The sequence below is a fragment of the Mirounga leonina genome, unplaced genomic scaffold (genome assembly GCF_011800145.1).
Source record: "Mirounga leonina isolate KUSES-001 unplaced genomic scaffold, KU_Mleo_1.0 Mir_115, whole genome shotgun sequence".
Lineage (NCBI taxonomy): Eukaryota > Metazoa > Chordata > Mammalia > Carnivora > Phocidae > Mirounga > Mirounga leonina.
In genome coordinates, this window is record NW_023270268.1 from 86,843,554 (window position 1) to 86,854,385 (window position 10,832).

Genomic DNA, 10,832 nt, shown 5'->3' on the forward strand with positions numbered 1-10,832 from the left:
TGATGAAACTGTTGTAAAAATTGATTGTGATGATGGCTGCACAGTTCTGAATATACTAAAACCATCGGCTTACATACTTCAAATGAGCAAATTTAGAAGCAAACAAAGGTGAAGGGGTTAGCTGAGCTATTTTGGCAGTAAGCAAGCTATAGCAGGCACATGGGGTGAGCAGATGCTCAGCAGCATGCTTGGCTTTGGGCCGCTTGGAAGCCAGTGCATTGGGAAAAGGAAGAGTAAGGAAGAAGTTGGTCCCCTTTCTCGGTAATTATCTAGTCAGATAAGGGAAAACTATGACCTTTGATTTAGATGATTATAAACGGCAGGAATTTTTCTGACGTAACAGATGGAGGAAACCTACCGAAAGAGCAAGTTATCTTTTTGACCGTTGATACGAAGGTATCAATGGGAAGATACCTTTCACCTCCAGTAAGGCTGCAGAGAGCAGTTTGCCCCAACTGCCCATCCGGGAATACAGGCCTCGTGGTACTGCATTTACCTGTCATTTGCAGAGTTGCCACCAGATCATCAAACCATGAGTGGAAATAAAATCCTGGGTAGGAGACTAGAAGCTAGAGGGATTAAACCTCAAGGGGATGTAAGCCTCATATTTGCTAAGTGTCCGAGAACCAGGTAGTGTGACCGCCTGGAGAAGGAGCTGGTGACTATGGGCTTTGGCAAAAGGGAAGGTGGTCGTGAATTAGTTAAGTCATTGTTTGAAAAACGGATGCCCCACCCTCCAGGGAGCAACACAGTGGCAGGTCTGTTCTTGAACTTACAAGAAGGGACAACGCCTAGGCCACATGCTGGACATTTGGTTTTATGACCATGAGTCATTTTGTGCCTTCCCAGAAGGTTTATTTATAGGAAAGTGAGGTAAGAAGGAAGAAACTTCAGATTAACTTACCTAGGGCAAATATAACTAAAAATGTCTGATCCTAGGCCCATTCCATAGGTAAATCACACATATTTCCACCATTTCCAGCCAGGGAACCCTGACAAGTAGGGGCTTGTCCTGGGCTTTCCCTGACCTGTGGAAATGAGAATATGTATGGGTAAAATAAACAGGTGGGCATTTTTGCAAAGGAGACAACCTGGTTTTATAGTCAGTGGAGTAGCTTCATGTGGTTAAAGGGCCCTGGCTGGCGAGGTAGGAGGCCTGCACTCTCGTCCTAGCTTTGCTAGTAGCAAAGTGTGACCTGGGGAACAAGTCTCATCTTTTTGCAAAGCCAGAGCCATCCCATCCCCAGAGCTCCTCTCTTAGTAAATCTTGGTGGGACCTACAAGCTTCCGTGTGCATTCTGATGCTCAAGCAGGTTTAGAACCATTGGATTATAGAATCCTAAAGGCCTTTGGCTCCAGCATTCTGGGAATTTATGACTCTGATTTCCCTGGCTGCCCCCAAGATGCAGCGACCTCTGTCCCCTGCAAAACACTGCTTCACTATAGATAGCTGTGTTGGTCCTCTCTGTCCGTGGTAACCTGTCCCTTCCAGTTGGAAGATTTTTTTTGCATTTTTTTTTTGCATCTAATTGCATTTTTACTTGTTTCAGGCAAAATATAACAATAATGCCATTTTTCAGTGGGCATTTACAAAAGAATGTAACGGTTAGCTTTCCATCTAATTTACCTTCTAAAATAATAAAACGTGCTTTCATACATATCATTTCTTTACAACTTGTTCATTTAAGTTGTGAACTATTTTCCATTCCACAGAAAGAGTAAAAATGACATAAGCAAACTCATCTTCAAAAGTGGAGATTTCCAAATGTCCCCATATGCCGAGTACCCCAAAAACCCTCGCTCACAAGAATGGGGCCGAGAAGCTATTGAAATGCATGAGAACGGAAGTACCAAAAACCTCCTCCAGATGACGGATGTATATTACTCGGTGCGTATCGCTGTGCCCAGGGCAACTCAGGCTCTGATTCCCTCTGAGAAGTACAGGGATTGTGTTTTGTAGCAAAATTAAGATACTTCAGCTGCTTAAGGGTTAAAGAGAATGGTGGCCTGAGCCTCTTATTTACATAATTTAATATTCAATTTACTTACAATCTATTTGCATGGTAGTTGTTAGTTTTGACATCAAGATCATGAAGGCTATTTCCACCAAGCACCTTACTTTTATGGGGTTGTAGCAATAACCCTTCCTGTGACCAAATTTGCTTCTAAGTTATAAGATTGGAAACTGAAAGATAACAGAAAGAATTTAGTGATACTTAGCCTGTGGCCCTTGCATTTTCATCTCATCTCTTATATGCCATGCTTTACCTCTTGTGGTTGGGAGATTGGAAACTGGTATAAAGAGAACAACTCAGTGTCGTCGTCAGCAAGCACTTCTCAGAGGTTTAGGAGAATGTTCATTCAGTATAGGTCTTCCACAGCTGGCTCCATCCAGCCCCGGACTGCATCATTTGGAAAGATGGTAGACCACCTTGAACCCTGGCTCCTTCTGTCCCACATCGAATAACCCGTGAGCTGCCCGGTTCATTTGACATCACGTGGCAAACACAAACGGGGCTATCTGACCTGAAAAGTAAACAGACGTAGGTGACTTCTCATCCCACGTGGACCTCTTTGAGGTAGCAAAACATGAAACCTTGCCCCGTGGGGACTTAATAGCCCTGTGACAGAAGTCACAACCCTGCTAGTTGCTATGGGGATGAACCCTGAGGGTTCAGACTTTGGATGGGAGAGGTTCATGCTAAGGAAGCTGTTGTTTCCGTTGATGGACCCTTTGAAAACTTGAAACTGGAGGAAGAGCAAGAAGAAATAAGGGGAAAGATAAACGTAGACACAAACCTAGCGCTGGGCTTAAGTGTTGATGTTTCCACCCAAGTGCTTTGCTGTATTCTCCGTCCGGGAAGCCCTGTTACTCACACGGCCGCCCGGTATCTGCAGGGCCTGCTGCGTGAGCAGGTGTGCTCACACCCCCACACCGTTCGCTAGGGACCCCTCCCCCGCACTGGCGGGGTCACATAGGGACAGACAGACCCGTGGCGTCGGAGGACCAACCGCACCGTGTTTCCATGGAGTTAGCCCAAGAGTTGCCTTAAGTAGAAATAATCAAGAACTGGGCGCCTGGGTGGCTCAGCTGGTTAAGCGACTGCCTTCGGCTCAGGTCATGATCCCGGAGTCCCTGGATCGAGTCCCGCATCGGGCTCCCTGCTCGGCGGGGAGTCTGCTTCTCCCTCTGACCCTCCTCCCTCTCATGCTCTCTCTCTCTCATTCTCTCTCTCTCAAATAAATAAATAAAATCTTTAAAAAAATAAATAAATAATCAAGAACTTAAACCAGCCCCATCTTCCTTTCAGAAATGGGCTGAGCAGTCCATAGAAGCAGAGCCTATGCTTAGGATATGAAGCTGCCCCCCTGTGAGAAGGCTGTCCCTCACAGTGGCCTAAGGTGTACCTTGGGCACTCCTGGGATCCACGTTCATTATATGCTGTCTCCAGTGTTTTATTTCTGCCAGGCAAGCATTTTCTCCTGGTGGGCCTCATTGAGGGCCTCCTCAAGGTAGCCGTGTCATTCCCTGCGAGCTGCTTTTGCGCATCAGCTAGGTAGTCATGATGGGCTAGGCCGGGATCTGGTCAGAGACGGCTGCCAATCGCTGGTGGCCTCTCGCTCTGGGGTCCTAACTCCACCTTTGACACGTGGTCCTATGTCCTTGTAAAAGTCAGTTCCCCGTTCGTGGCAGGGACATTGGTGTTCTGCTAAATGCCAGAGAGGATTTAAAGCCATAGTGCTCCACAGGGAAAGACACTTTTTTTTTTTTTACAGTCAAGATAATCAGGTAACAATCTTGATGGTAATTAGGATAATTAGCCCAGGTCTGTTCCTATGTTGGTGGGCTGCCCTTGATCGTTTTTTTTTTTTTTTTTAGATCTCCTTTGAAAATATGAGCAAAGGTATCCCAGGTTCCACGGAGAGAGGGCCTGGGAGATCCCGACTTCTAGGTTAGACCCTGCTCCGCTCTGGTTAGCTGTCTCTGTCTTAGGTTTATTAAAACATAGCATTCTTTTTTCTTTTTTTTTTCAAAGAAAAAAACCATTAAATTTAAATCCACAAACAAGGGCGCCTGGGTGGCTCAGATGGTTGAGCATCTGCCTTCGGCTCAGGTCATGATCTCAGGGTCCTGGGATCGAGTCCCGCATCGGGCTCCCTGCTCCTTGGGAGCCTGCTTCTCCCTCTGCCTTTCTCTCTCGCTCTGTCTCTCATGAATAAAAAAATAATAATAATAAATCCACAAGTAATAAATGGACTTTCCTTCTTTTCTCTCTGGCCGCCAGCCCACAAGTGTAAGGAATCCTGAACTTGAACGCAATGGACTCTACCCGGCCTACACTGGACTGCCGGGGTCACGGCACTCGTGCATTTTCCCTGGACAGTATAACCCATCTTTCATCAGTGATGAGAGCAGGCGAAGAGACTACTTCTAAGTGCGCAAGACAGAGGGGGGGCCCAGCACTCTGAGCAAGTTTTGGGCCCTCAGCTGCTCGGAGGACTGCAGCAGGGGGGAGCGTGCTCACCGGCTGCCCCCAGGACTCTTGGACGCACACTGCAGTGGCGAGCGGGAAGCGGGACAGGCGTGAGGGGCGTGACCGCAGGGGAAGGGCACGGATGGATCCGGGACGTGGGACTGGGGGCCGCTCCTTGGGCACCTTCGCCCTTACTGTGAACGTGAACGTGGGCCAGTCCCGGGAGTCTCTGAGTGCCGTCGCCGCCCCCGGGCTGACCCGCAGCCAGGGCACGTCGTCAGGCGCCTTCGCCAGGACCCAGTCTTTCCGTAGTTTGCACTTTAGTAAATTGGATAGGGAGGTCTCCTTTCGGATTTTTTCCAAGACTGTTCCAAAAAGAAGGCCTCTTTTCCTCAGACACTCCCATAGGCCTCGATCTGGTGATTGATTTACCGCAAAATACAGGCTCTTTCGTTGCTTTCCTGCCCGGTATCTCCGTGCTAAACAACAGATGATGATGATGAACATACCACTAAGGTTTGGAGATGCTGCAGGTGAGCATACAGCATTTTAGCAGGTTCTAGGTCTTCTGCAGTTTCCAAGCCCACCCTCAAAATGAGGAACTGAAATGTGGGAGGCATAGCACACACTCCATTTTTTAGTCAAGGTGACATTTCTTTAAGATTATATTTTCCCTCTGCAGTTAATTCTCACTTTTTCAAGTAAGTCCGCATCAGGGCAAAACAAGTTGCATTTGCTTTTAATTAGAGGCCTCCCGCCGCCGGTAGTGAGGCCGGGCAGGCCGCGCCGGGCTCGGGGCCCTGGGGGGAGGAGGCCCGGAGGGTCACAGAGCCGCAGGCCGTGGGGCGCTTCTCATCCCGGAGGGCATCGCCCAGTGCTGGTCCCGGGGAGTGTGACCCCCCACTGAGGCCGAAGCTGCTGTGTCTGTGCAGTAGAAATGGGAAGCTGAATGCAGCCTGGGCCCGAGTGGGTATTCCACCGCTGAAGGAGAAGCAGTGGGATGTGGCTAGAGGACTGGGCTGACCGGGCACGTTCCGCTTCCTGAAACCCCCGCGCTTTGGGAAGCCGTGCGGGTTCCTGAGGAAGACCCGAGAGCTGGGACAGAGCCACACGTCCGTGAGTCTGCTTCCCTCCTGGGGCCGCTTCTGTGATCCTATCCCGCATCTTGTCCACAAACTCAGTGTCCACTTTCAACCAACGGCCCAGAGCTGTTTATTCACTGAAGAGATAACTTATTTTCTCTCATGCAGTAATTTGTCCCCCTTTATACTACTGCCGAGTTCCCTCCAGAAACATAATTTAAGTCCGCATTGGAGAACGAAAGACTTCCGGCCAGTTAAGGAGTTGAGAGTTTGCCTTTGGGAAGGAAATGCCACATGTCTTATTTATTATGCCTGTGACATGGGTCCTGTGGGGTAGGGGGGGCATCCCCAGGGCACGGTGTCTTTACCTGCTATTTGTGGAACTGCGATTATTCCCGCCATGCGCTTTTGACACATCCTGGTTTGGGATGAAGTAGAACACAGTGGTAAAGAATCGTTCCCACCCTGAAGCTTGGAGCTCAGGGGCACCCACATTTCTGGAAGCCGTCTAGCCTTTGGGGACAGTTCTGTCCTGGGCATGGTTGTTTCTTCAGAGTTCTCTTTTTATCTCTTCAGAGTGTATCTCACCCTTACTGTTCTGTAACCCTTGTCCTTAGAGTTTTAAGTGTCAACTCCTGTGTCCCATGGTCTCCACGAGCCACCATCACCCTGCTGCTGCAGGAACACAAGTCGGGTGTGATGCTTTTTAGTCATTACATTGGACTCATCTCCTGAGATACAAATTCAGCGGATGGCACCTTCAAATTTCAGAGCATCACCTTTCTGAAACCTTTGGGTCTTGCAGCTCTCTGGGGAAGCCTCTGGTCTCACATCCACCTGGAGAGCTCCGAGCTCCTGCCCTCGGCTCACCCTAGCCAACAGGCTTGGCTCCCTCATGAGGTGGCCTCGCTTCCTGGCTCTTGATGCAGATCCTTGCTCATCCCCAGAACCCAGAGCCACGGGGGGGGGGGGGGGGGGGCTGTTCCCAAGCATACTCAGCTAAAGGTGTCAGATGCTATCTCAGCTGACAGACCATCTCCTGTGTCAGGACCAGAAGCTATAAGCTACACAGAATGAAGCGTGCTGTCTCAGAAGCATTCTTGAGAAGACTCGCAAAGTCCAGAAAAGAGTGTCTTGTGAGTTCCGAGAATGCTTCGCTTTGAGTAGGTTTTGTGCATGTGAAGTGGATTAAGAATGTCGTTTTTCTTTTACTGTGAAAAAAGGAGGCCCCCGACAGTGTTAGGTTCAAATGTATCTCACTTCTAGGAGGCTGTGGGGTTGGGAAACGGTATCTCAAGAGCAGGAGGGTCTAAGAAGGCATGAAAACAGCGTGACGGTTACCCAGTTACACGTTAGCTGCCCACCCTGAGTGAGGAGAGGGGAGGCTGGCTGCACCCCTGTCTGGGCTTAATACCTCCCAAAGGGCCCTGTCTGGGCCGAGGGCAAACATCCAGGAGGACAGCAGCAGCCTCTGGACTGGAGGGACAGGCCTGGGGGCACCCCTGGGAAGCAGAAGCTCTCACTTCCGGCACAGGTGCTCCGTGTCAGCCCCTGCACCTGGAATGTGTGCCTCGTGGCCACAGGAATACCACAGTCCTGCCTCGCTGGGGCCCCACAGCTAGGGGAAGGTGGAAGGGAAAAGGGACATTTAACTGCTCATGAGAGGCTTCACCTTCTGGAGGGCCTGGCGGGGCCGAACGGAAGCCATGTGTCCTGTAGCATGCGGTGGCACCACACCGTGACTCAGAGCAGAACGGGGTTCCCTGCCAGCTTCCCAGCCACTGTGGGTTTTGTTTAAGCTCCAGGGAGTCTTCTTTCTCCTGTCTTTTCCTCTCGGCCCCATGAGCCAGCCCAGGGCCCTAAAGACCATTGATGAAGTCTACCTGTCGTGACCAGAATCTCTGGTGTTCCCCCCCCATGACCAGGCTCTGTGCAGGGTCCTTGGCCTCACCACACCCTGGTGAAGTGTGCATGAGAGTGTCCGTTTCTTGCACACGTGAACTTTCAGAGAGGATGAATATCTTGCCTTAGAGAGCCAGGATTCAAATCCTTCTCCCTTTCTTGCCTTCCTGGTGAATGCTTCACCATCCAAATGGACCTGACATGTCAAAGACGGCAGGAGAGAGTGGGCTTACAAAATACTTTTTTTTTAAGAACCTTAACATTATTAAGCATCAACTGAACTAATGATATGAAATGCAAAAAAAAATGAATCCTTTTTGAAAAGGTCCTTTTGGGTTCATCGCATATAATTGCATCTATTTTTTGGACACGTGAGGTCATCATTAAGAGAAGAGTGGCTTGTGTTTAGCCAGAAGTGTACTGGTACGTGGCTTTGGGTGTAGGAAGGGTGAGGTGATGACCCGGGTTTTTGACAAACGCAGCCAGACTTAGATGCCCATCTGAGGGCTGCTTCGCCTTGTATTAGAAGCATATTTTTGTGAACGTGATCAGAGTCGTGAACATATTCAGTTGAATGTTTTAAATGCTGACAAATCTTCCTCCTTTGATGAAAATTTATTTTCAGAAGCAGCTAAGTCATTTAGAGCCAAATTTGTTGAATGGATAGTGTAATCAAGCTGGCTGCTAGCATTTGGAATTATAAACAAAGATGTGACTATTAAGTTCTCGAAGAGGTAATTCTTAAAGTTGGTCCCAACAGAAGGCAGCATCTTTGCAGTACAAGGCTGGATGGCTGCCCAAGAAAAGGTTTTTGAGGGATGATATTTATTCAGATGTGGAAGCTCCCAGAGCAGGCACATTAGGGTCATTCCTCACATGTGGCTTTGTGGGGTCTCCATGAAGCCATCTTGCCCACTGGCCAAGTGCCCAGGTACCTGGTAGGCTGGGGAACTTTGCCTGAAGAAGCTAAAGCCGAGCATTCTAGTTGCTCCTGACTTAGTTTAGCCTAGCATGCCCCAAAGTCGGGTTCTGACCCATCGTTCTAAGATACTTACCCTGATTTCAAAACTAGGCACTTCTTTGGAGGCAGGAAGAATGCAAGGTTCAGTATTTCAGTATTTTCTGTCTTCTTTAAAACTGCCCTTAATGTCAGAGATATTTTTTTTATGTGAAGACTTTTTCGGGATTAGGAGGGACATGTCATTTCCTCCTTGACAAAACATCATTCTGAGGTTCTTGTGTGCATTTTTGGAAACAGATAGGGTTTTGTAGAGTTGTCTTTTGAGTATGTGTTCTTTTTTTCTTTTCTGAAATCCCCAGAGAAGGAGACTGGTTAAAAGACTAGAAATATTAAAGTATTAAATGCCAGTTAATTTGTTGTGCTAAAGTATCTTTTCAATAGTGTTATAATCCATCCTGTTTGGTATCAACTGCTCACAAAAAAGCCTGTGAAACCCAAGGGGACAATTTAGGTCTATAAAGAGAGATCTTAACCAGCTTTGTCCCCTCCGCATTTTTTAAAAGGACATTTCAAAGGATTTGCCTACTAGATTCTGGTTTTATCTTTTTTTTTTTGGACATGGAATGCAGATGCAGAGTTCTTTCCTAGGAAGGATGGGACTGGACAGGGATGGGATGGAACCAGTCTATGCGAAACTAACCCAGATTTCTGTATTACCTTGGCCTGTTTCTTCAAAAAAAGAAGGTCTTTCATTATGGGTTGCTGTGAGTTTTGTTAATGTTTGTGTTGCTGGACTTATGGTTAAGTGAAGCATGTAGCTGGAATATGAGCTTCTTGAGTTTTCACATTGTCCCGAATTTCTTTTTGCAAACCTTTAAACCTTAGCCCCTGGTTGATTGTGTTAAAACCATTATGAGAATGTTATTTAAAGTTGTATTATAATTGCCACCTCCACTAATTATTCAGTACTGTAGCAGCAAAATATTATTTGTAAGAATTTGGTTATTTTTATACTTATATCTACTTTAAGTCTGGCGTTCTAGTCAGTAAATGATGCAATAAAATGAATATCATTTTCATTGTGTGTTTTTCTCATAATAACAAGCAAACAGAGTGCAGCAAGTTACCTTTCATGAGTTAACAATGGAACTGTACAGGGAACTCTTGTGTGGCAAATGTAGGGATTGAGTCATTTCTGGATCCTCAGTGCCCAGCACAGTGAAGAAATATACTTTTGATGATGGATGGATGGACAGACAAACTGACCTAAATGATAAAAAGCCTAATTCAGGTCTAACAACTGCTTTTGTTTACTTTCCTTTCTATGGATTAGAGAATATAGATAACCAGTTCAGATGGTCAGCATTTCCTCCTGAATGCCGCCCCCCAACCACTTTGGAAGGGAGGGCGGGAAGCATGTCTGTGCTCCATGGCAGGGAGAATCCGTGGAACTTTAAGACAGTGGGCCATGAGCCTTACACTTGCGCTGGCCAGTGAATGTGGCTGTCTGGCTAGATGGATGTTCATTAATTATTTGCTTCCTTCAGTGCCTTTCATGGCAGGGATGGGTGAGCCTCTCAGACGCTTTATGACAGAAATCTTGGTCACTTGGAGAGGCTAATCATGTCAACTTGGCGCCTGAAGGTGAACTTTAGGCACATTAGATCAGGGTTGCAGCCCATCAGACAGCTTGGAATGGAGATGACCAGCAACACTCTCCTCTCCTGACCCGGCTCCCCAACGGAAATCTCAGCAGGACCCCAGGACTGAGCCCTCTCTTTTTCCTACCCACCTCAGCTAGCCATCACAGCATTTCCAGACCCACTCACCCCTGGAATCTGTTTAGGGCCTAAAAGCGGGTCTATTGCTATCCACTGACAAGCTGGCCAGAGTGCTTGTCCTACTTGTGCATCTGACCGGATTTGATTCGCCAGTAAGTAAAGATCTAAAAAATATTTTTAGACCCTTGGGCTTAAAGGACATCATCAATGCACACTGAGTTGTTCCAGTTGCTTGGGAAGTGACAAAAGATAAGGGGCATAGACCAGAGTCCTTCTGTATTGGATACTGGATGGCCAAGACAGCTCTGAATCCCCATACCTGGGTTGTGGAATCATGCAACCATCTGACACAGCGAGCATGAACTTCAGAAAGAGAGAAGACAGATGCCAGGGGCGCCTGGGTGGCTCAGTCAGTTAAGCGTCCCAACTCTTGATTTTGACTCAGGTCATGATCTCAGGGTTGCAACATCGAGTTCTGTGTTGGGCTCACACTCAGCATGGAGTCAGCTTAAGATTCTCTCTCCTTTCTCCTCTGCCCCTCCTCCCCTGCCCCTCCTCCCACTCGCACATGCGAGCTCTCTCTCATAAATAAATAAATAAATAAATAAATAAATAAATAAATAAATAAATA

General features: G+C 47.6%; 1 protein-coding gene across 4 annotated transcripts in view; it reads left to right on the plus strand.

Moving 5' to 3' along the window:
* Window positions 1-4,935, plus strand: part of HEG1 (heart development protein with EGF like domains 1) — a 66,256-nt gene extending 61,321 nt beyond the window's left edge. For all 4 annotated transcript variants that reach the window (XM_034999986.1, XM_034999983.1, XM_034999984.1 and 1 more), the window contains 2 exons: window positions 1,714-1,888; window positions 4,287-4,935. In XM_034999986.1, the coding sequence (XP_034855877.1) occupies window positions 1,714-1,888; window positions 4,287-4,436 (325 nt within the window). In that variant the 3' untranslated portion in view covers window positions 4,437-4,935. The remainder of the gene's footprint in view (window positions 1-1,713; window positions 1,889-4,286) is intronic.
* The last annotated feature ends 5,897 nt before the right edge of the window (window positions 4,936-10,832 follow it).